Source organism: Adiantum capillus-veneris, chromosome 4 (genome assembly GCF_014529385.1).
Source record: "Adiantum capillus-veneris isolate H3 chromosome 4, ASM1452938v2, whole genome shotgun sequence".
Classification (NCBI taxonomy): Eukaryota; Viridiplantae; Streptophyta; class Polypodiopsida; order Polypodiales; family Pteridaceae; genus Adiantum; species Adiantum capillus-veneris.
This window is the reverse complement of record NC_140934.1, coordinates 95,913,330-95,939,726: the sequence shown is the minus strand read 5'-3', so window position 1 is coordinate 95,939,726 and position 26,397 is coordinate 95,913,330. Positions and strand designations below refer to the sequence as shown.

The 26,397-nt window shown below is 43.1% G+C and overlaps 1 protein-coding gene across 3 annotated transcripts; it reads left to right on the top strand.

Annotated features, from left to right (window-relative positions):
- The first annotated feature begins 153 nt into the window (after positions 1-153).
- Positions 154-26,243, top strand: LOC147459645 (putative aquaporin NIP-type). Of its 3 annotated transcripts, none has more exons than XM_086510856.1 (5): positions 154-495; positions 24,360-24,590; positions 24,778-24,972; positions 25,179-25,279; positions 25,808-26,243. In XM_086510856.1, exons 1-5 carry the CDS (start codon positions 349-351, stop codon positions 26,061-26,063), a joined length of 930 nt encoding a protein of 309 aa, XP_086366982.1. In that variant the 5' UTR covers positions 154-348; the 3' UTR covers positions 26,064-26,243. The 3 variants fall into 3 exon arrangements, with proteins under 3 accessions (XP_086366982.1, XP_086366984.1, XP_086366983.1); XM_086510857.1 differs by having other exon boundaries at positions 161-495; positions 25,218-25,279; XM_086510858.1 differs by lacking the exon at positions 25,179-25,279 and having other exon boundaries at positions 156-495.
- The last annotated feature ends 154 nt before the right edge of the window (positions 26,244-26,397 follow it).

The following is a 26,397-nucleotide window of genomic DNA, read 5'->3' as shown; positions in this document are numbered from 1 at the left end:
AAAAATCCCCCCCAAAAATACTATTTTTTTCTTACATGGCCTTATATTGGCCCCTTTACCCTAGACCCCCGGTTGTTTTCTAACACTGTCAATGACAGGACCTGCACTGAAAAAATGCATGCATTCTTTCCTAGCATTAGGCATGACTCGTGTTCGAGGAAATTGTGGTCGTCCCTCTCTTTCCGTACACGTGCTGACACAGACACAATCTCTCTCTCTCTCTCTCTCTCTCTCACTCTTATACACACACACACACACACACACAAACGTCCCCATTTTCATCTCTTGAGGCGGGTGTGTGTAGATGAAAGGGGTGTGTGCGTGCAGCGTGTGTAAGTGAGATAAACAATGGAGGCAGAGGAGGAGGAGCTCCGGTCGAGGAGGCAGCCCTTACTTGCAGATATCATGAATAATAGAGAGGTGCAAGAGCAACCAAGCGCCTCACCTGCTATCATCTCATCCATGCAACAAGAACTCATCTCTCTTCTCAGAAAGGTGCTTCCACAACCCAGTCCTTTCAGTCTATGGCATTCAACACAGAAGATGGTTGCACATGTTCGATGCATGCGGATGGGTGTGGGGCGCATGCATGCACACACAGAAGCAAAGTTGGTTCTCTCTCTTTTTTTGTTTCAAGTTGTTCTCTTGGGATATGCTCATGATCAGGTTGCAGAACTGCAAGTTCTGGTAAATGAGCTGAAAAAACACTCCTTATATGCCATGGTAATTAAGGCTTCCAGTATCAACTATCAGGCTCATTTGACATGAAGATTGGAGGCCATGGGTGGAATCACTGGTCACTGGAAGCCAGTTTCCCATACAATGTTAGGGAAAAATGTATCTCAGCTTAATATCGTGCCGTTTTCAATTTTAGAAATGGCGGCTGAGGGCAAGGGGAAAGGGATAAAAAATTCCACCTCAAAATAGAGAAAAATACTCTAAAAATTCCCAAAAATAACCTTATTTTTTTCCCCCCTCTTCAAGGAAAGGAATTTTGTATGTTTGAGAAAATGAATTTTTCCGAACATTGTTCCGATATTTCCAAGGTAGGTACTGGTCATGCGATGCATAGGTATCAGTAACTTTTTGAAATAACTGGGCCTCATGCATGGTCACACATGCACCATGTATTTGTTTTATATGCTGTAACTATGCCGACAATTTAGGCATAGTTGCACTTGTAACATACCTGATGCATGCATGACCACATTCTTAATCTACATGTCATTGACTAGTTTTGTATAGTCATTAGCTCTCTGTAAGTGAGCTCTTTGGCACTCTGCCACTTGCCATCCAATTGGCTTGTAAGACAGGCTCTGCCATGACTCTTATTGGTGACATTACTTATGCTTCAAGGCCATACACTTGGCCGGGTAGGTGTATACTCATCAGCATCACGTCACCGCACCACGAGCAGAGACATTGCCAACCTATCAAATACCCTGTGCCATGTTACCGTGCCACGTCACCATCAGGTGGAAGGCTAATGTTTGATGGGTGCCCTTGCCCTTTAAATTTCACAGCTTTTACATATTTTGGTATTTTTTGCAGAGTAGCGTACACAAAATGGTTAAAATGCCCGTCAAAAATGAACCTTGGTTGGGTGGTGAACGATGTAGGTGACACTAAACCATTTGAATTTGGACTATGCAGATTACATAGAATGATACAGGCCTTTCCATTTTACCCACTAAGCATTGGTCATACCCAGTTCCCTAGATATAAATATATTGTAGATGGGAAGATGTGACCAACAGAACACCATCACAGAGAAGATGTGACCAACAGAACACAACAGAAGATGTAATCAAACATTGCATTTTCTACTAATGTGTTTGATGGTGTGTCACTAATTTTGGAAGTTCTTATCTACACCAATACAGTCAGATGACGTGACAGCTTGTATGGTATACTGCTGACATACGCAGATTATTCACGTGGCAGATACATCAGGTTAGGAAAGCTGATGGCGGCAATCTCAAGTTGTGGATACGATCTTAAGTAAGTGAGGAAGAGATTTCTTTATAAAAGCAAAGCAGTTGGAGAGGCATGTGCAGCCAGAAAATTCAAGGGCAAGAGGCTGTGTGAAAAAGCGGAGTTAGAGAGAGATACGTACCCTTGGGAGTTGTACCCTTGTGATCGACCATTAGGAAAGAAATACTGAAAGGGATGCCGGTCTTTGGGGCCAATGCATTTGGAACCGGAATTCTGTTGCTTCTTGTTGACTCCCTCTCTCTCTCTCTCTCTCTCTCTCTCTCTCTCTCTCTCTTCAAGTTCAATTTTGTTGTGGCAGTTTCTGTTCGTGTGTTGCTATTGATTTCTGGCTTGGAGTGTCGAAGCTTGTAATAGTAGTATCATTGCTCAAAAGATACTTCTTCTATGGAGGATCCGATCCTTTTTCTGCAGCACACATGGGTTCTAGCAGTGCATCCTACAGGGAGAGAAGAGAACTCAAATCCTAGCAGGGAACAAAGGAAACCAACAAGTATTCCAAAGGATGGAAGCCTCCTTCCAAGGATTCAGGAGACCATGGCAAGTTTCCAGTAGGGAATCTCAACAAGACGGGAGTATCGACGTCTACTCTTGGTTGACATGTGCGAGAAAGGAACGATCAAGTACTCCAAGGACCTGAAATATGTGAAGTACCTGAAGAATCATCCACTCAACGAGCTTCACTCTAAATGGCAAGAAGACGTCTACTCATCTATGAGCTCGGCCATGAAGACAAAAGCAAAGCCGAGTACAGAAAAGCAGAAGCTGTACTTGCAAGAAGAGTTTGACGACGTTCGTGAGCAAAAGACCGGTTAATTGATGAAAAGCACAAAGCACTCAGAAGAAAGCAAATCAGAGGATCATTGTAACATACTTGGACACTTTAAGTCAAGAATCTACCACGACAGCACCTAATAACACTTCAAAACAGTTCACAGTTCACAATTTATTCGACATTGGCCCAGGGGAGTTCCATGTCTAGAGATATTGGCCCCAAAGACTGGCGCCCCTTGCGGTATTTCTTTTTGTATTAATCTGAGTTCAAAGTACAAGAGTGCGAGCATGCGCTCACACTCAGACTCTGCGTCGAGATGCTCTGAGTTGTGAGAGGCCTGCTCACATATTTAAAGTTACACGGGATGCCAAAAGTAGAGCCCCAAAAGCTGAAAATCAAAAGCTTTCCCATAAAGCAAAGCTCTTTCTCTCTCTTGCTTATAAAAATAAAGCAAGTGTCAAAAAGCTGTCCATATTTAGCTTTTAAAAATAAAGCAGAAAAAGTCTCTCTCTCTCTCTCTCTCTCTCTCTCTCTCTCTCTCTCTCTCTCTCTCTCTCTCTCTCTCCCCTTGCGTGAAAAAAGCAAGTTCAGCTGTTGCCGCAAATCAGGGAGGTCCGTACAGGCTTCCATGTGGAAGCCTTTCCGCGTTTTACGTTGCAGCCGGCCAGTCAGCATTTCAGGGTTAGGGTTGCAACAGAATTAGGGTTTTTGGTAGACACGTCATCACTTTGTGACATACCCCCCTCTTGAAAGCATTGTAATTGCCCTCGATTACGCCTGCAAAATAGACAGAGACCATAAACCATCTTAGCAGCACTGACTGTTAGTACCTACGTACTAGGAAGACACATCTAGCACATGTACCAATCAACAGTCACATCACAGGACATCACATGACATTCAACATTCATTAGGATCTTAGACCATGATTTATCGGCAATGTAGCTATCAATCGCATCTAGATCCAGTCGGGACCTCATTGATGTCCGATTGACTAACCCCTATTGCAACCATGTCTATTCGAGATCAATTAGACTAAAATAATGCTGCAGTCATTTCGTCTATCAGTTCCTGCACTTAAAACAAGTCAAGGACAAATCAGTTTCATATTCCGGAATTTCATTTCATAAAGTCATCCAGCAGAATACTGTCAGCTCTCAGCATCCCTAAAGCTCAAAGAGACATCAGTGACTAGTATTCAAAAGTCGAGGCATCTGTTGACAAAGGAGCGGAGTAACTCCCTTCTTGTGCAAACCCACTGCACCAGATCTCCGGCCAAGCTGAATTTTGGGTTCCATCTGGAATAGACTATGCTAAACCAAAGGTTTCAAGGTAAAGAATCACATTCCGAGGAATATCTGCTAGGTCTTTCTCCTCCATTCGCTTCGCATCCAATGCGAAGTAGGTCTTGAATTTAACCAAGAACCGCCAGTTCGCTTTACCTTGCTTTACCTTCTTACTTACTTTCTGTGTCAATGTCTGTTGTGGAACGAGTATCTGCTCGTTTTCGCCCATTTCGGGTTGTTCATCATTAAGCACATCGCCTTCAAAAGGCTTCAAGAGACTCACATGAAAAACATTGTGAATCCTCCAAGTATTCTAGCAGCTTCAGTCCAAAGGAGATATCATTCATCTTTTCGGAAAACCTGGAAAGGTCCACACTATGTCATGCTAAGCTTACAAAGAAGCCACTTCTTTCTCCTTTGTTTTCTTTCTCGGTCATGCCTTACCATAATGTAAGAGCACCCAATCCTTCTCTTTCAATTTCAAATCGCGACAATGGCGATCTGTTGCCTTTTTTTATCTTTCCTGAAATTTCTGCAAAGCCTTCCGGACCAAGTCCTTCGTGAAGTGGTCGGCTTCAAAGAAAAATCTTATCTTTCGCGATAAGGAAGGGTAGAACCTTCGTAACAAATTCCTCAAATGGCATCTTCTCCATCAAAGAGTCAAACGTGTTTCTGTAGGCATATTCCACCAAAGGTAAAAACCTTTCCCAAGTAGTCTTCTGATCCAACCAAGAAGACTTCAACAAAGCCAGTACCACTGAATTAGCAATCTCTGATTACCCGTCAGTCTGTGGGTGGAACGAGAATTGCAACCGCGTGCCTATGTTCAACCAAATAGCCGTCCAAAACAAACTCGTGAACTTGGGGTCTTGTCGGAGACAATCGTCTCAGGCATGCCATGTAATCTGAAGACCTGGGCAATAAATAATCGTGCCCATGCTGTGTTCTCGGGAGATGAAATCCATTGCAATACTTTCCCAAGGCGGGTGGGTATGGGTAAAAGGCTGTAACAATCCCTGTGCTTTATGCCTGTCAAACTTGACCTTCGGGCATACTAAGCAACTGCGCACAAACTCGTCCACATCCTTCTTGAGTCTCGACCAAAAAAGGTCTCTCTCTACCTCTTTCAAGGTGGTAGCAATGCATCGGCCACCAGTAAAAGGCGGACAGTGGCATTCGATTGGAACCTTTTCCCTTCAATGGCTGTGTAACGCACAACATGGTTTTCTTCATCAAGTAGCCATCCTGAATGGAATAATCCTCTACTATCTCCCCTTTCTGTATTCAACTGAATACATCTGCAAAATCTGTTCTGTGGCGTACTGACCGACCGTATTCTCGAAGTTTCTATGATGTATCGCGAAAATAGCCAGAACCAACGGCTTTCGGGACAAAGTATTTTCCACCAATTTCTTTTGTCCCTGCACATGGACAATCCGGAAGTAAATCGTGACAAGATGTTTGCCCACCGCAACTGCTTTTTCTGATAGCTGCTTTCGTGAGTGACAGAAGTAGCGTAAACTCTCATCATCTGTGAAAACCATAAAATCGGCTCTGAGTAGGTAATGCCGCCACTGAATAAGAGCATGGATAGCCGCCAAAAGCTCTCTCACAAATCTGTGCTGTCAATTCTGGTCGTGAGAACAATCGGCTCTTGTAGGCAATGACATTGGCCTTCTTGCATTAAGACCGCATTTGGACTACGACCACAAGTATCACAATATACTACAAACGACTTCTGCAAATCCTGTGAGGATGAGAGAAAGTGGAACTAGCTGTGAAGACCAAGAAAAAGAAAAGAAGCTTCAAGAAAAATTCTAGGAAATACAGAAAGCAATCAGCAGTTCAGAGGAGGAGACCTCGGCCTCTTCTGAAAGTTCCGACTGTGAGAAGAAGAAAAAGAAGACTAAAGAGTTCAAGGATGGGGGTGTTGGGGGTGTTAAAGCTTTAGCATCTCAAGTGAATAGCCCAATGTGATTCTAATTGTTATTTTGTCTTTAGGTATTTATTTACGTATTTGACAAGATTCTTGGCAAGTTAATTCTTTGAGGGGGATACTTAAGGCCCCCAAGCTAGTGTATAAGAAGCAGCTAGCCCCCATTGTATTATAATCTATTTCATTGCCTAGTTGGTTGGTTCAACAATCTCTCTCTCTCTCTCTCTCTCATGCATTCTCTCTTGGCTCTATGCTTCCACATCGTTGACTTGGTATTTGAGCTCATCGTTGGTTGATTGTGGGAGAAATTGCACTTGGTGAAGAGAAATAGAAGAAGAGCAAGGCAACAACAAGAAGATCGACGCTTATGATTTCCAAGATCTCATCGGCATCGAACCTTGACACTCTATGAGGGACGTTTTGAAACTCTATCAGAGGAGAATCTCATTGCTAGCATTTTCAGGTGCATTCTGAAAGGTAGGCGATAGGGGTTCTAAGGTTGAGCAATCCCGACTTCGTTTTCAAACGCAAGTGTAGAAGGGAGGTAATTGCCTGTGTCTATGGATGCGTCTTGAGATGCTCGCAACGATCACTCCTTTGTTAAACGTGTGTTTTGAAACAACGATTGAAACGCTGAAGGGAGTGGTCACTGGTAGCTCCATGCCAGAGAAGTGGTAGCCCTATGCTAGAGCGTCATGGTCTTTTTGGATATTCTTCTATGGAACTGTTTCCAGGGTGGCCACTAGCAACCTCGATGATCATTACCACTCGGTACCAATGAACCTTGATCAACTAAAGGCTATGGAAAGTGGATCGACTAGTGCTCAGTTAAGCCGCCTCGATACCCGTGAGGTTTGAGAGCCGTTGTTCTAAATGCGAGAAGATGCTTTGTTTGGCTTGGGAATGGGAAGCCAAAGATAAATGCAAGAGCTCGAAAGAGGACAAAAACAAAGCCAAGCTTGACAAGAATAGGGCAGATACGGATTCCACTGAGGAGATCATCATGGCACATGCGGTGGCGGCCACAATGGCCGCGATGGCAGATTTATAGCCAGGTGGTGGTGGTCGTCGTTACTGCAATATGCTTCAGCCAGAGAGAGGCCTATGAGTTGCAGAGGGGGGCAAAAGGAGCTCCCTATACATGATTTGGACCCATATGTTGGAGTTCAAGCTATCGGTGCTTGAACCCGTGGGTCGGAGCTCAAGGCACTTGCATTTGGCAAGGAACCAATGCGACGTATACAAAATACTTTGGATGTGCATGCAAATTCATTGTTGTCGGCCATATTATGGATTGGATGTGTTCCAAAAGTTCATTGTCTAGGAAAGTTTGGATGTGATGTGTTCAAAATTCATGAATGGGGATTGGACGTAGTGTGGTCTATAGTTCAATTTTTTGTGAGGCAATCGATGCTCATGATGGCATTCTTCTCAAGTAAAAGGTTGGTGGTAGCAAATCCCGAGGTGTATCTAGTATCCCAGTGTCGGTGTTGGGCTGTCCATGATAACTTCTTCATCAACTTGGTCTTCCTACATATGTCCACTATGGGTTGCATAGAGGGTGCTAAAAGTTATAGCATCTCAAGTGAATAGCCCAATGTGATCCTAGTATTATTTTGTCTTTAGGTATTTATTTTACTTATTTGAGAAGATTCTTGGTAGCGCAATTCTCTAAGGGGGTACTCAAGGCTCCCAAGCTACTTTATAAGAAGCACCTAGCCCCCATTGTATTATAATCTTTTCATTGCCCAATTGATTGGTTTAGTAGTCTCTCTCTCTCTCTCTCTCTCTCTCTCTCTCTCTCTCTCTCTCTCTCTCTCTCTCTGTGCATTCTCTCTTTGCTCTATGTTTCCGCGTTGTCGACTTTGACAGTGGGCCAAGCAGTAAAGTTTGACACTTTTTCGGGCTTCAAGGATTCCCATTGAGCTCTTGCTTAGATACAACAGTTTGATATCGTTATTTTTGGGGGTCGTTTTTCCGAAGCCTCCAAGTACTAAAGGCTCCGTCTTTTTCGAAATGTAATGCACAGACATGGTGGTTGACCTTGAGAAAGCACCCAAGAAGTGGGTAAAGTTCAAAAGACTCTTCACTTCAGCATGGTTGACAGAGGTGTATGAAGAGGATGCCGCCATCATGACGTGGACCCATCTGAGGAGGACAAAAGACGATACTTGTTTGCTAACAATTTTGGGGTATCTTTTTGCGAGTTGCTTCTTTTCGGGGGATCCCTTTTCTAGAGCAGAAAGAGTGGTTTTGTTGTGGCCTACCAAAAGAGATCCGGGGATACTGTTTGAAGCAAAAATCCAAGAGCATTTAGAAGCTCGTGGTACATGCAAAGGACATATTTTCCATGCATTCAGGCTCATTGACTTATCCAAGGGATAGGCCAATGTCCAAGTCAACGGGAAAGGAGTCTTCCAAGGAAAAGAGAAGAGCAAGTTGCAGAAGAAGAAATCCAAAGGGCCCAAATTGATAGAAGAGCAGTGTGCCGAGTACTTCAAAGAGGGCAAGTGTTATGGTTTTGGTGAATAGGGACATGTCTTCTTGAAGTGTGCAAAGAAAGAACCAAGGAGACCAGCTCATATCAGGTCCCAAGGCACAAGAACAGAAGGGGAAGCTAGGTCTACCAATAATTTGGACAAGGGCAAGAACTTTTTGGCTGTCGTTGCAAAGTGGATGGGGGAGGAGGACCTCATAGATTCTCCTCAATTTTGAGATATACCTTTAGGATCTTGGATTTTTAGCAGTGTATTTTTTAAGTGCACGTCTGGTGCATGTTGCACAAGAGGGGAGAGGGGAGCCACTGTAACGGGAGGCACCATGTGCCAACGGAAAATGATAGATTGAACAGACTTTAGACACTTCAAGACGACTAAATTGAAAGAGAATCATGACACAAGAGACACAGAGTGGTAGACTTCCACCTTAAGAGAGCATTGGCTCCAAACCCGGGTGCCCCTTTCGGTATTTCTTTATATTGCTTCAACTCAGTACAACGGTGATAGCACTCCTGTTGTCACAAACGGGAGCGCATAGCAATATAGAATATACTTGGATAAAATAGAATTTATCACTTAATACTGAAGCCAGAGGGTATAGAGAGAAATAGAGAGAGAAATCGCTGGTTGGTTTTTGCTGCTTTATTTCCCAGGTGGCTGCCCACTTATTGAGTGGGCGGTCGGTGTATTTTAAAAATAGTATGATTTTGCCCAAAATCTCACTAAAACCTCATAAGTTAAAAACAATGCTTTCACAACACTTCCCATACGTCCTTGGATGCAATCACATGCACAATTGCAATGTAGACATAGACTTCCTTGCGGGAAAGCATCTGCTTTTCCGAAAAGCAACCTGCTTTCTTAGAAAGCAGTTGTGTAAGGATTCTAGACGCTAATCCTTAATTAAGTACTTAAACTCATGATTAAGACTTAAGAAACTTTAACTGTACTCGAGACAAGACTTAGAAGACTCTGCGTTTTTTTTGATTGAATGTGTGATACAAGGGCTCCTTATATAGGAGACGAAGAGACATAAATGAAAAGACACGTCTCTTGGTGAAGAGACACGACTTTAGACGTAAAGACACATCCTTTCGGCGAAGAGCTGCAACCATTGGGCGAAGAGTCGCACCCGTAGGGCGAAGGGGTGTGACCAGTCGTCGAAGGAGTGTGACTTTTGGCGAAGAGATACGTCCTTTGGGCGAAGGGGTGTGACCATCCAAGCGCAGGGGTCCTCCTTGGCATGGCACTTCGCGTATCTGCAACTAGGAGTAGATGTATTGCTGTTAACATAGTCACAATCGTGACATTCCCTCCCATTTAAAATGAGAGCCCGTGTCAAAGAAATGACTTCTGATGTTGATAGAACTCTGGAAAAGCATTGAATCTTTGAAAATTTTCAGTCTTTGAGTTATCTGAAGTCTGTCTTGAACCTTTGCTTCTTGCGAAACCTTTTTACTTTGACTGTTAAATCCCATGTCATTGCATTATTCAAAGACTTTTTAGAGGAATCTGGCATAATCAGGTTGACTGCAACAAGAGGTTGATCTTCAAAATCCTTCGTGCGATGTAAGCCTTCTGGTTTAAAATCTTCCAATAACTATGAAATATTTGGGGAAGAGGAAATCTTCTCAAGGTACTCTTCAGATGGGGTAACTTCAACTTTATGAATCACTGGAGAGGATTTTGGCTTGAGACTGTAATCATCTTCCAATAATGAATCCCAAAATTCTTCAGAATCATCTTCTGGAACTGTAACTTCATGACTTGTAATTGTCATATCATCATCCAGTAAAGAATCAAAGAAAGCATAGTCGTCTTCAGACTCGGAATCTGCAACTATATCTTTATCTTTGTCTTCATCAATTGATTCGGGAGAAGTTAATGAATTCAAAAATTCATCAATAATAATATCTGCATCTGCATCGGAAATCATATTCTCTTCATAATCCACTGTATCATGTTGTTTGACTAGTACACGTGAGGCTTGAATCACTCTTTCCGCACGAGAAAGCCCATGTAAAGTCAATTCACGTCCATCTTTGAACAAATTGATAGTATGTCCTCGAAAGCTAATTGCTGGATCATATTGAAATAACCAATGCTGACCAAGAATCATGTGGTAATAAGATAAAGGCATGACTTCAAAATCCAGTTGATCTGCATAAGTTTGAATCTCGAACTGCAAGTGTCGAACTGTTTGATCACAAGTCAAAATTGATCCATCTGCTAATTCCACATCATATAAGTGAGATGTCTTTTGAGTTGGTAAGCCAAGTTGTTGAACTATCTGAGTGCTGACGAAATTATTCGAGCATCCGCTGTCCACCAAAATATTTATGGAGCGACCATTGAGTAGTCCAAGAAGGCTCAAAACTTGCTTTGAGAGAGGCTCCAAAACTGAAGAATTGCATTGAGCATGCTTCAGAAGAATACTCGTATCCTCTGAGACACGAATCGTATTGACCACAGATTTTCCTTTATCCTTAGCAAAATCTGGTTGTTCAAAATTCGATGATGTTTCCGCGTTGGAATTTCTTTTCAAATTAGACGGATTTGGTCTCTTTGGACATTGATACCATCTATGGTTACCATTGCAAATTGTACATAATCCTTCCTTCTTTGAAGTCGAAGATCCATTTAACAAGGAGCCTTGCTGAGTATTGGAAGGTCGATCTTGAGAAAAATCACGTTCTTTACCACGATCAAGTGGAGGAACATGTGAAGAGGATGTGCTTTGAGATTGTCGATCTTGAGAATAGAACTTTGAAGTTGAATAAGGTTGCGTTGCTTGCTGTCTGAACTGAGACTGATGTTGCTGACTTTGGCTATAGTTGTCTCTGCGATCGCGCTGTGAAAAGCGAGCGCTGTTTGAAGATCTATCACCAGGGAGAAAATTCCGTGTAGGGCGCCGTTTATCGCCAAGACGCTCCACATAGGAAATTGCAGCATCCAAGGTGGTAGGGTTGTATATGTGCACATCGTCCTTCAGGTTGGGTTCAAGTCTGTCGATAAAGCTGTGAAGTTTATTAGAGGGACTAAGGGTCTCTATCTCCAGAGTTAGTCTTTGGAACTCTGTGATGTACGCGGCCAAGGAACCTGCCTGGCTCAGGCGGCGGAGAGGACCGGGCACGAAAATCCGCATTACAGGTTCGAATGCCTTGCGAATAGCAAGCCGGAATTTATCCCAAGAAGGTGTGTGTTTACCATCAGCAACCCGTCGTTGCCACCAAAGAAATGCTGTCCTTGAGCAGAGAACTAGCAAGTGCAACTTTTTTACTCTCGACCAAATCCGTGTTCGATAAGTAAATATCCATTTTGAACAGCCATTGGTCCAGCAGGCGCTTGTCGTGGCGACCATTATACGGTTCCGGCAGTTTTAACATCAAGCTTCTTCTTCTGTGCAGCATTAAAATTTTTATAAAGTAATTGAAGTTCGTGATTGTCTACCTCTTTAGTTGGATCTGGTTCGTTTGGTTCGTCCACTGAAGCTTCGGATGAAGGTGTCGAATCAGCATGTGTAGTTCGAGAAACAACAAGTCGACTTCGAGAAGTGTTTTACGTGTGCATCACATCCAAGCGAGTGTGAAGTGATGCAAGGCTTGCGGAAAGTGTGGCCATCTACTCCTTAATAAGAGTAAGGGCATCGTCAGATTGACCACCTCCGTCCTGAGAATTTGGCATGGTTACGCCTCAAAAGGAACTCGAACAGGTTTTGGGATGAGCGGAAAATGCGTCGGGAATAATTTCGCGCTCTAGAATCGGGGAATCGGGAATAATTATTACTTCCGGCTCTGAGTAGAGAAATTCATCCGTAAAATTTTGTCGAGGAATTTTGTCCTACAAAGTTATACAACTGCTCTCATCGGCGAAAGGTACCGCGTGCAGTGTGTGCACAAGGCCAGCGCGGATGGGTTTTCTCTTTGTTTTTTTAAGTTAGTTTATTTGGGGGTTTTTTTTATGAAGTGAGTGAGTTCTCATTTGTTTTTAAAAAAATTTGGGTGTTTTCACATGGGTTAAAAAATTTCGGTCTTGGGCAGCCAACTTAAATCACTTGACTTAAGGGCTTTAATAATTTGAAAATTGACTTGTGCCATAGTAAATTACCCAACGTAAAAAACAAAGGCCAGCGAAAAGGTGTAAATCTGCCAGCGCTTCAGATTTTCAGCCAGCGTTTTACCAATTCAGCCCAGCGCACCGGGAAGGGAGGGGTGCAATCCTCTGGAAGGGGTGCGAAACTTTGGGCAGCCACCAGCGGGTAGAGGTGTCAAGAGGTGAGAGGGTGTGTCCCTTCACCAAGGGGTGTGTATATGAAGAGGTTCACGAATCGGACTCTAGCACGAAATTTCCCCCGAAAATCACCAGGTACGCGGCACGCCGCACACACACATCTACGTCTTCGTCTGTTATTTATGTAATTGAAACATAAAATTTCATGTTACCTCATGCTCGGAGGTGTGTGTACCACCTTTCTTCTGCTTCCATGCAACTCTTGGAAAAAGGGGGGGGGGGGGGGGGGGAGAGGGTAGCGGTGAGGGTGAGAGGTTCACAACCTTCGGGTCTCGGAAAAAATTTGCTCTGATACCACTGTGAGGATTCTAGATGCTAATCCTTAATTAAGTATTGAAACTCATGATTAAGACTTAAGAAACTTTAATTGTACTCGAGACAAGACTTAGAAGACTCTGCGTTGTGATACAAGGGCTCCTTATATAGGAGACGAAGAGACATAAATGAAAAGACACGTCTCTTGGTAAAGAGACACGACTTTAGACGTAAAGACACATCCTTTCGGCGAAGAGCTGCAACCATTGGGTAAAGAGTCGCACCCGTAGAGCGAAGGGGTGTGACCAGTCGTCGAAGGAGTGTGACTTTTGGCGAAGAGACGTCCTTTGGGCGAAGGGGTGTGACCATCCAAGCGCAGGGGTCCTCCTTGGCATGACACTTCGTGTATTTGCAACTAGGAGTAGATGTATTGCTGTTAACATAGTCACAATCGTGACAAATTGTATTTCCTCAGAGTTTCCTCTGAACCCATCTTCATTCAAGTGCTTGCTCTTCCTTGTGCACAATTCTAACACAGTTCGGAATTTCCTCCTAACTATGGATATTCCCTTTCCGATGCACCCGTCACCCACCTTGTGACGCATCAGGAATACCCATCACCTAGTCTTTTCCTACCGAACTTACGGTACAATCTCCTTCGCGATGCTGTATGTCATCCATCCTATGACGCATCAGAGATGTCCGTTCCCGGATGGTCGAATTATTCTTCCCAATGCTCACCCATCCGATGTGACGCATCAGTAGTACCCGTTCCTGGTGGCCTTATAGATATTCCCTTTCACAGTGCTCCCGTCATCACTCTGAATGACGCACTAGAAATATTTGTACTCGGATGTCTCCGGTGAGAAAAACCCTCACTTAAAATTCCAATAATTCATTTAGAATTATTTTTTCCTGGTGTTAAAAGCGAGAAAACCCTCTCACTTATAAATCCAATAATTCATTTAGAATTATTTTTCTGTCAGATAAAGCCAATTTAGCAACATCCCTCTCACTTATAAACAATTGTCCTCAATTGTAGAGGTCCAACTGAACTGCCAGGGAGAAACCGGAAAGGTTCCAAATCTTGCTCAATGGTAAGTTGAGCTAGTCCTTTCTCAAAAGAGACTTAAAAATTAGATTAAACAAAAATTCAATAATTAAATACTTACCTTACCAGTTCATGTCGTTCCTCTAGTACCTCGAGGATATCCTTCACCAATCATCAAACTTACGAGCCATGTAAGAACTCGTCATTCGCGTCTTTCCAACAGATCGAAAGTTTCCTCATTCGAGAATCTGTTAACTCACTTTTGCCTTCTCAACCTCGAGAAGAATGAGCCTCCTAGAAATCAATCTAGGTATGTGTCCTTGCGCATAATCCTGCGCTGTTAGTCTTGAGGGTATTAAATGAAACCGGCCTGTTCAATCCGAAAAGGGCGGTAGACTTTAAACTTAAACCTTATTTAGCTTTCACCCATTTAATTTGTCGTCCACTTTACCTGTACTTTCAAGACACAACAAAGGGGAGAGGGATATAGGCTGCTAGATTGCACCTGTATGAGTAGACCGACACCAGATTGCCCCCTAACTTAGGCGCCCCTTTCGGTATTTCTTTATTCTTCAAAAGAGGGAATAAACACTGTGGATCCCTACAAGCTACCCCGCACAAACTTGGCTGAATTTCCACTGTTCCGGCCCGATTTCAGCAGCATAACTGTACTAGGACCCTTCACAGTCAGTATTCCACGCATTGAATGACTTTCACGACGCATACGGGCACTTTGCAAAACCTGGCGAGAATCTGCAGCACGCTGAATTCTCTGTTTTCAGCCCCGAAAATGTGCCAGATCACCTGTACAGCAGTCCCCTCGCGTCCCCGAACTTCTTGGGGGTATTAGGGACCATTTAGGGCCAAAACCCTAAACCTGCAAAAATACACAGCAGGCTGTAATCTACTGTTTCGGGCTCCGTTTTGCGTGCCGGTCGCATCCGTAGCAAGTCCTCGAGCTCTCGCATCTGTAGGGCTACTTGCCCTTTGAATCGGACGAGATTTCTGGTGTGAAACCTCTACGAATTCACCTGTACCTGCGGGGGATTAGGTGCTAGCTAATCCAATACCTGTGCAAGAGGCTCTTGCCTCGGCAATCGCGCATGAACCCACACAACTGTACATTGGTCAAATGAAAAGCCCACTAGAGGGGCATAACATACTGCCATAGGGGAGAGAGAGGGTAGTGCGTAGCGTGCAGGACATCACTCCTAGCACTGCACTGTACATAGGAGGGAAAGCAAGCACTCCATAGCTCTTAACCTGTGACAAAATCTGAAAATGAGGCTCTTCTCCCTTCAAATTCAGCGCCACCTTCTCTTGCATGAGGAAAGTGCACCAGAATGTGCCACTTGGCACATTTACAAGCATTTTCCCGTTTCGGGGTTGCCGCCTAAAAATCTCCCAACCGGTTGCCCAATTGACTTCACGGCAGAGTAAGAAAATGTTCCCTTTGTCATTCCGGAGGTAATGACGCCAACACATTTTCAGGTCCCAAAATAGTAGTTCCCTAAATTTTAGATGCTGCCATTGTATCTTTCTAGGTCATCTGACCCTCTTTGTACACTGCAACCACACCCAGAACTGAAATGTAGCCTTTGTAGCAAAGGATTCCACTTTGGCTAGTCAATGACCCCGCTTTGGCTAACCATAGTCTTTGTCCAACCTTAGTGCTCTCTTGCCCTCAGGCCTAGACTCCCTCTGGACAGTTCCACACTAGCTATGCAATGCAGGGCAATTAGATTTCCCGAGGGGTGTTTCCAAAAAGTGAAAGTAAATAGATAATAGGAAAGAAATCAACAAAAAGGATAGATAGTAGTCACACGCTGGTGACATTAAACCTCTTGTGTCTTCCCACATAGGGAATACCCAAATCATAGAGCATTAATCTCGATGTCTTTCTTCCATAAACAGAGTCTGCAATCACATTAAAGAAGGTTCTTGTCCCAGGCCGTCGCTCAACTTAGGTAGACAGTTCCAATCCGAAGATTCCTTGTGCACGGCGGCACTTCTTTCCAATCTTTTCCTCGTGCGAGTTATTACCACAAGCAATGTTTTCCCAACGTCCATTAGTGTCTCATCCTTGCAAAATCATAAAAAATGATTCACCTTGCAAGCGTCAATGACGGCTTTGTAGAATCTTAGGCAAATAGGATTCTAGCCATAGCATTTTCTAAACGTATGTTCAAACTTGGTTCACAATAGAATGAACCTACTTTGGATCTCAGGGATGTTCTTCCATATGTGGTTAAGGTCTTTCTTTCCGTCTTTGAACTCCCGAACATAAGAGTTCATGCTCATACTGGTAGTATACGAGCAGATTGTACTACCATACTTGCTACTTTAGTGGTAGCGTTCTCGATGATCAACAACCATCAGAAAACCTCTTCTCCGTAGAGAAACTCAAATTCCTTCTACCGAACACATCTTAAATGGACATTCTCGTGCCGGAATATCCTTCCGCGCAAAAAGGTGCTCAAGAGAGTATAACAAGCTCCCGTCCAGTTCCTTGGCATAGGTCTACATCTTCGTGTGTTATCCATGTATCCAAAGGTGTACATAATTCTTAAGCTGTGTTAGAGTTTCGGTGAACCTGGGAAATTACCTTCCCTTCGTAAGATCCTTAGACCGAAGACGCTCGACCTGACGATACCTTGGCTCGATCTTAGAGCAAAACCCGCTCATCAAATAAACTAGGATTTTAGTCCTTGGATTCCTCTAGCACAGGCCGTAGTCGTCGCTTGTTTCTTCCCTCATAATGAGAGTGTTCATTCACTTGTGCGAAAAACACTACCATAGCTTCTATTAATTGGTTTAGGCTTCAAGCTTAGCGAAAGCTTTTACTCTGCTTGAAATCTCGGAATGGTTCCTTCCTTTCTGCCGTCCTATCCGCAATAGCAGGTAATTTGTTGGAGAATTAGTGGATACCAGATCAATTATTGACCTTTTGGATCGTTAGCAAACTAGTTCATCTCATAGAACAATGTTCCAACTTGATCCTACTCTCATAAATACTCGAGAGTGATTGTCCTAGTTAGACACATGCATAAAAGCAATACGCGGTTTATGAGTTCCTCAAAGATTTAACTTTGATCAAAGACCTGCCCTCTCACTTAAAGTTTGAGGGTCTTCTATTCAAAAAATCAGGAGTTAATTTGAATTACCTTACTCCAAACTTTCTCCGAATAGCAACGTATCCTTCGAGGAGAGGTAACAAAAATATGCCAATTTCTGTGTTCAATGGTTCCCGTCCCACTACGGGGATTAGATTCTATGTACACTGAGGTGTACACTTTTAGTTTGTATTGCTGACTCCACCATCCGTTGCAAAGTATCTTGCGGATGCGTTTACAAAATTTGGCCAAAAGTCCTTCGTTAAACTTCTTTATCGTTTCTTCCTCAAAGAGATTCAAGAATGGAGCCACCTTGGAAAGAGTGAACCAATACTTATTCACATGATCCATGACTCGCTTGTGCTCCTATCGGGCAAACCGATCCCAATCTTCTTTGATGCCTTCCTCAAAGCGTAGAGGAAAAAAATTTGTCCAAAAATTCAGCTTTGAATTGAATCCAAGTCTTGTTTTGAATTCCTTGCAGAGCTTTGGTATACCACCAAGTACTTGCAATTCCCCTTGAGGTGTTTGGTCACATGCCTCACCTTCGACGCTTTTGAGAAATTGCCATTTGCGAAGGCAACTTCAAACTGTCGAATGAAAGCGCTAAATTTCGGAACATCTTCCCTTGCGTCAAAAGTATGAAACTTGATTGGAGTGTTCCTAGGTCTAGAGACCTTCTTCATATCCTTCCCGGAATGACGGGATTTCTTGGCTATGGTTCTGGATTGATGTTCATGGATATTTTCTAGATTCTGAAGGATCTTGAGCATTTCACTCCTTGGATTCTCTAGGGTCTTGAGCATCATGCTCATGTTGCCCTCTCAAAGAATCCCAAGTCTTGTCGACTTCTTGTAGAGAGAGGAAATTTCCCAACTCTGCCAGCTCTTCCTGCAAGACTTAGGGTTCCGCCTGCTTAATTCTCTCTTGGCTTGTCATGGCTTCTTCCCGTATCTTCCTAGAGTCGTCCTCCTTTACAGAGAAAGAGAGGAGACTATGCTCTGATACCACTGTCACAAACGGGAGCGCATAGCAATATAGAATATACTCGGATAAATAGAATTTATCACTTAATATTGAAGCCAGAGGGTATAGAGAGAGAAATCAATGGCTGTTTTTTGCTGCTTTATTTTCCCAGGTGGCTGCCCACTTATTTGAGTGGGCGGTCGACGTATTTAAAATAGTCTGAATTTGCCCAAAATCTCAATAAAACCTCATAAGTTAAAAACAATGCTTTCACAGCACTTCCCTGGCGTCCCTGGATGCAATCACATGCACAATTGCAATGCAGACATAGACTTCCTCGCGGGAAGTCACAAACGGGAGCGCATATCAATATATAGAATATACTCGGATAAATAGAATTTATCACTTAATATTGAAGCCAGAGGGTATAGAGAGAAATAGAGAGAAATCGCTGGCTGGTTTTTGTTGCTTTATTTTCCCATGTGGTTGCCCACTTATTGACTGGGCGGTCGGTGTATTTTGTAATTAGTTTGAATCTGCCCAAAATCTCAATAAAACCTCATAAGTTAAAAACAGTGCTTTCATAGCACTTCCCAGGCGTCCCTGGATGCAATCACATGCACAATTGCAATGCAGACATAGACTTCCTCGCGGGAAAGCATCTGCTTTCCCGAAAAGCAACCTGCTTTCTCAGAAAGCAATTGTATTTCCTCAAAGTTTCCTCTGAATCCATCTTCATTCAAGTGCTTGCTCTTCCTTGTGCACAATTCTAACATAGTTCGGAATTTCCTTCTGACTATGGATATTCCCTTTCCGATGCAAGCGTCACCCACCTTGTGACGCATCAGGAATACCCATCACCTAGTCTTTTCCTACCAAACTTATGGTACAATCTCCTTCGCGATGCTCTATGTCACCCATCCTATGATGCATGAGAGATGTCTGCTCTCGGATGGTCGAATACTTCTTCCCGATGCTCCCTATCACCCATCCGACTATGACGCATCAGAAGTACCCATTCCCGGTGGCCTTACGGATATTCCCTTTCACAGTGCTCCTGTCATCACTCCGAATGACGCACTAGAAATTTTTGTACTCGGATGTCTCCAGTGAGAAAAACCCTCACTTAAAATTTGAATAATTCATTTAGAATTTTTTTCCCGGATGTTAAAAGCGAGAAAACCCTCTCACTTATAAATCCAATAATTCATTTAGAATGATTTTTTTGTCAAATAAAGCCAATTTAGCAACAAATGTGCATCTTCCACGTTGTAGGATGCTAGAGAGTGAGCCTTTGGCACATATTTAAAGGCTCCATTGGCCATGAAAAGCAGTTTGCATGAAAAGCTTCAAGTCTCAAAAGCATCTGGTCGAAAAGCTAGCAATTTGGACATCAACGCAAAATCAGGAAATCGGTACAGTTCTGCCACATCAGTAGCGTGAAACACGGGTGTCCGACCATTCTGCCATGTCAGCATGTCAACGCGTTTTTTGGGTGGTCCATACAACTACCACATCATTAGCTAACTACCACATCATTAGCTGGCTACGCAAGGCATTTTGTGTGTACGAGAGTCCTTTATTTTTAGGTCACATCAGACGGGGTCCTATAAGTTAGCTGGTGGTTAGGATTATTAATCCTAACCTATCTTGTTATTTGGGCCACTCGTGAGGACGTGTAAGTTGGTGAAGACTTCTTATGCTTCTACTTCTACCAGGGTTTAGGCCCCTTGGTCGGGATCTACAAGTTGGCTAGGGTTAGGCTTGGGGGGCACTAGTTTGGTAACCTAATAGGACATAAAAGTGTCCGTTTGGGGTTTTGGAAAAAAAATCAATACTCCTATCATATGTATGTGTTTGTGAAAGTCCTTACTTCAACAACTTCATGTGGAAAAAGTAAGAAACACTTATAACTCTTGATTGTATGGCCATGAGGAGCTCTCAAAGCCAAAGGAGTACTCAATTTGACCAAAAACAACATATTTGCTAGGTGAACCCTATTATATCAAGGTACAAAAATCTCCACACAATCCGTAAACATCAATGAGTTCTTGACCAAAGTCTATGGTTGTTGTAGGCCCAAAATTTTTCTTTTGAATGTAGAATTAAGAACAAAAAAAGTGTATTTTTTGTATTTTGCCCTATGCATACACCTATGATGTCATAAGACGGGCACCACGTGCCAATAGAAAAGAACAGACTGAACAAAATTTTAGCACTTCAATAACAATTGAACTTAGAGAGAGAGAGAGAGAGAGACGACACGCGACACGGAGTGGCGGAATTCCACCCCAGAGAGTATTGGCCCCAAACCTTGGCGCCCCTTTCGGTATTTCTTTATATTGCATCAACACAGTACAAGCCGGTACTCCAGACTCTGCACCTTCTCCAGGAAGCATGCCAGAGAATGAGCCCTAACCTCATATTTAAAGGCCTTTGGCCTGAAAATCAATTACAATGAAAATCCTTAAAAACTTAAAAGCATCGTGAAAAGCGAAAATCTGTACAATTCTGCCACGTCATCAATCAACGTGATTTTTCGGAAATCTGCCACGTCATTAGCCTGCTTCGCAAGTTCTTGTGTGTGTGTGTGGATCCTGCTTTATTTCCTTTATGTCACTTGGGACCCCATCGGACGGGGTCCCCATAAGTTGGTAGGACTTCTTCTTCTGTTACTTGTTCTTATTAGGGTTTAGGCCCCTTTGCCGTCATCTGCAAGTTGGCTCCCTTCTTTAGGGCTTTGACACGTCAACAGTTTGTGACATATCATTACCTTTATAAATGCTCCACTTTACACACTTTGATTCTCTACTTTCATGTTCAAGCATAGAAAGCATCAAAAGCATCAAAACATATGTTACTGAAACAATCTGGAACACACGTATTCATGTAGGGGATACTAGATTAGGGCATGCATGCATATGCATAAATAGCTTGATCCAAACATGAATAAATTTTAATTATGAGCTTCTTATTAAGCCGTATTAAGTACAAAAATTGCATGGGTGAAAAAACCTGGCTTCCATAATGTGGCCTTTTGTATGGCATATAAACTTATCAAGTTGGTGCCGAATTGGAACTGCACGTTTATATATGGACCTAAGCTTGAAATGTACCATGTTTCTTGAGTGAAATTTAGCAATTTGAAGACAACATAATATTAACTCAGAATGAGTATGATTCCAGTAACATAAAAAATCACTCCCATCTTTGTGTTGTTTGCTGTTTAGGGTATTAGATGCTCCAAAACTCAAGGAAAAAGAGTTACATAGTGATAAATCCATAAACACACTTAAAATTGCCTTTTGATTGCTAAGACATCTCTAAAATATTCATCAAAATGTGAGATTTTACTAGCAAATAAGCACAGATAGCTTTCAATACACATGCTTCTTATTTTTTAAAAGCAAAACAACACCTTTAGAACTATCTATGCTAGCTATGTGCCACTTTAGAGGTCACTAGGCTATGTTTTAGGGTGATCTAATGCTAATCTCATGAAAATTGGCAAAAAACAGCGCACATTTTTTTTTACTTAAGTTAGGTTTAAAAATGTTATTCAAACCCAAATTTTAAGGCGGAATCAGTAGCCCAAAAAAATTTCAAGTGTTTTTCAGATCATAAGCTAGCTTTGTGGATATAGATCACTTAAGACCTCCTTGGCATCTCAAGCAGTTATTCTAGGAAGTTGCTTCGTTAACAGGATATAAAAGTGTCCAAGGGCATAAAAGTGTCTTGTTACCAATCTAGTAGTGGTTTGAAAGTTGACACGTCAACACTTTGTGGCATCCCCCCTTCTTGAAAGAAGAGTAATCGTCTGCGATTACATCTACAAAACAACTCAAGTTAGCTCAAAAATATCCAAGGGTCATTCAATTTTCTCATTCCACATCTGAGCTCTTGACATTTTGGCATAGAAAATTTGTCACCCAGACCGCGCAAATCTGTAACGGGTGTCTTGATGAACTAAAATTACATACCTAGGCAATCTCACCCAATTAGGAATATTCAGCGGTTGACACATCACAATGCAACACAGTATGCTTACATATGCATGTTACAAGACACAGAAACATATAGTCGGCGATGAACACTCCCCTTGCAAATAACCATCTTGATTTGGGCCTGCTCAACGATTCCCTTATCACTCCTCTCACAAATAACCTAAAGAATTTCAGGCCATGAGATATAGAGGCCTTTTACAACCAAACGCTCCCTAGCAGATGGTAGCCTGCGTCGCTTGGAGGTGCTGAGAGTAATCACTGCTCAGACTATTCTTCAATACTCCCCTCGTAAATAACCATCCAGGTCCTGCCATGAGTAAAACATCAGTACTTTTCAAACATTTCCATGCTTGCATCACTCTCTTCCCCCCTCTCACTTGATAGCACACCCCCCACCACACACCCCATCTATATGCACCCCACACACCATCAGATACTTCACATGATGTGTCTGACATCTAGACTCAACATGTCTATGATGGCATTTACGAGCTAAACTCCTCAACAACAGTTGAGGCACTTGCTACCTAGCTCTCCTCCATTTTGCACACATCAACCCCTAGTAGCTTCCCACACAATACCCACTTGGGCAGCACTACATGCTCTTGGACTATGCCCCAGAATAGATGGTATGATGATTAGTGTAGAGAGCTATCCAAGTAAATCTGTATACAGTTTGCATCAGTTGAGATCATTGAGCAAGAAGCTATTAGAGAGATGAGGACCCTCATCCGCCGTAAAAAGTGGGAGTTTGAGGAGACTTACGAGCTAAAGTTGTACCACTTACCCATGAGCGGCAATTGAGCTGTGGCATGGCACCGACTACGGCAGCCCAACCCCCGTTGAGGACCCACGGAGACGGCATGACTGCTCCCAGAAACTCTATCAGGTACCTGGACAGCCACCGCTCCAGAGCCTCTTGACCCACGCTCAGCCACATCCACATTCATTACAGTCGTGATGGTGCAGAAGGCTATTTATTGTTTGCAGCATGGTTTCTCCGCAAATCTCAGAGGCATGCAGAGTGAGCACCTCATATATGCCACAAGCATCCTCGCGCACCGTTGATTGCCTTGTTCTTTAACAAAGCACTGATAGGGACTACCGACATAGTGGACTAGGCACACCATTGTGCCTATTCACAAGTCGGGGGACTCTCTAGTTGACTCGGGTAACAACTGGTCCATTATGATTGGCCCAATTCTATGGAGCAGTGGCAGAGGTATACTGCAGCTCATATACAGAGAGCAAGGGCCTATGAGCCACAAGAAAGCTCGGTTTCAGACGAGCATTCTCTACTGCCGACCACATCTTTGTGTTGCACGATTGGTCATGCAATTGAAAGAGGCGACTACACTGTTGCTTTGTGGATTTACACACAGCCTTCGACAGAGTCCCTCACTACCTACTCTTATAGTGCCTACAGACACTTGGTGTGCCGTTAGCGATGATTTGGGGAATCTATTCTTTCTACGAGCTGGGTGTGCTACCAAGGAGGCAGCTCAGAGCCAATTGCTAGCACTATTGGTGTGAAGTAAGGATGCCCACTCTCGCCTACTTTGTTTGCATCGATGAGATATTAGAGTACATTTTCACACGTGAGGCACAAGCGTGGGTTTGGCAGGGTAGTAGGTACTCCACATGATATTATGCTATATATAATGATGATATTGTCTTAGTCTCTTAGTCATAGGAAAGACTATAGCTCTATTTACAGGCCTTGATGAGTTTTGTACACAGAGAGGACTCACATTGAACCTTGGGAAGACCGAGCATGGTGGCATGTTACTTGTCACCTCTCCTTTGGATAGTTGTGATAGAGATGATATTTTCTCTAGCCGCATTGATGAATCAGTATGAGAAGGGCTTGCCATAGCTTGCTTCTGATTGAGTTGTTTATGTTAGGAAATTCGAGACATTGAAAAACAAGGTGTAGCCTTGTTTTGCTCATTGTATATAACTGTTGGAAATTCCTCTGATGTACTTTGTATCTTTTGACTTGGGATATGTTCCCTCCAGATATTTATGAATAGAAGATGTTTTCCCTGTAAATAGAGAGAGAAAGGGGGAAACTATGAACTAAAGGTGTGAATATGCATATAAGTGTGCGCGCATGTGTGTGTGTGTGTGTGTGTGTGTGTGTGACTTTAATCAGGTGAAAGTAATTAATCTGTTCTTTGAATGAGTGGGCAGTTAGTAGGGGAAACATTGGCATGTTTCATGGTGGTTTTCACAATAATGGCAGTAAAGATAAACACGTATGCTCTGGAGAGTGATGGGGCAGCATCCTTACTGGCCCTTTCTGTGGCAGGGGGGATGGCAACCATGGTGACCATCTTCACACTCGGGCATGTGTCGGGCTCTCACATAAATCCTGCGGTCACTGTTGCTTATACCTTGATCAAGCACTTTCCTCTTCAATTGGTAAGAAAAGTATTCTCTTCAGCTAAGCAATTTAAACCACCCCCCCCCCCCCCCCCCCCCCCCCCCCCCCCCTCAACACACACTTCCAGGTGTGTGTATGCGCACGTGACGCACGCTGATACACACATTTGTGCACTTGGTACTCAAACTTGCTATTTTGTGGCTCATTGGTGAGTTATACTGGCAGGCTCCATTGTACATATGTGCACAGCTAACTGGTGGGATTGTAGCATCCTTGGTGCTAGAGGTGGTGTTCAAGCCCCAGTGGCCAATTGTAATGGTGACCCGGAAAGGAACTGCTCTACAAGCTGTCGCAGCTGAGAGCATAGCTGGTTTCCTTTTACTCTTTGTCTGTGCGTCCGTGGCAACCGATACTCGAGCTGTATGTGTTTTCTTCATTTACCAGTGAATATGCTTGCATCATTCTTGTGAGCTAGTGTTTTGTTTGTACGCGTGCGTGCGCGCGCACACACACACGCATGCATGCATGCAAACACGTGAAATGCCCGTTTTGCATGACTTTCCTTGCAATCTGCTCTATAAAATTCAGGACTTGCAACTTCACAAACTGTATACTCTCTGTTGCAGCAAAAAGTTTGCCAAGACTTGCCTTGTCTCCTCTTGCAGATTGGCCAATTTGCTGGCTTGGCTATCAGCGCTACTGTAGCTCTCGACATAATCATTGTTGGGTAGGTGACTTCAAACACTATCAGAGCATTGAAAGAGGAAATCATTACATCATATACTTGCAATGTGGTGTGTGCTATAGAACTACCGCTCGTTTCCAGCGGCTCGCAACCACATTTGAGGCAAATATGTAAATGTAGTACATGAGCTCAATAGAAGGGGGTTATTTAGCCCCTTATTTTTGTACATATTAAACATCCAGAAGGGTACCAATCAAAGGCAACAGACACATATCAAATTAGACAAGGGTGTGTTATATTCATGAAAAATTTAGGGGTTTTGAACTTAGGGAGTGATTGCCGCAATATGGAGGGTTTACTTGTAGTGATTCCCGTGAGCAACCAAACAAGATACGAAATATTGCGTGCGCGCATGCACGCACGCACGCACGCACCCACCCACGCACGCTCGCTCGCTCGCTCACGTGATTTACACGATGTGAAGTTAGGCAAGGGTAGCTTTTCAAGTATTGGAGCTCTGAAGTCCAAATTCAGCTCACAAATCTTGATTCTGAAATCGCAATTTTGCAGGCCTATTTCTGGTGGTGGCATAAATCCAGCAAGGGCTTTGGGGCCTGCACTGGTGAGCTGGAATTTTACGGATTTGTGGATTTACATGGTGGGTCCCACGGTTGGTGGTATATTCGGAGCTCTCATGTACTGGCTCCTAAGGCCAGAAGGGGTGAAGAAACAAGGGGTCCATAAAGAAATCAACATAAGAGCGGTCGCCAAGGGGTTCTCTTTTCGCCATTCCGAGAGTAGAAATCGGTCATCTTCAACAATGTAGCTCATGTGACGAGTCTTGGTCACAACTTCCAATCCTTTCTTTGTATGGCTGGGATCTTGTAAAGGGTTCTTTACTGCTATGTGTATTTTAGTCCCAAAATATATCATAGCATAGGTTGCTTAGGGATAGTATGTTATTTGTGCTACATTATACAGAAAAAGAAATGATTTTATTTGAAAATTTACAAGTCCACTATCAGAAGTAAATGTCATCATTATGTACATAAAGAGGCAATATTTAAAGAATTTTGAGCTTGCTTAGAAGTTATTTGATCTAGAAAATTTAGTAACATTTTATGTGTCTTGATAATTTTTTCCTTCAAAATGGCTATGGA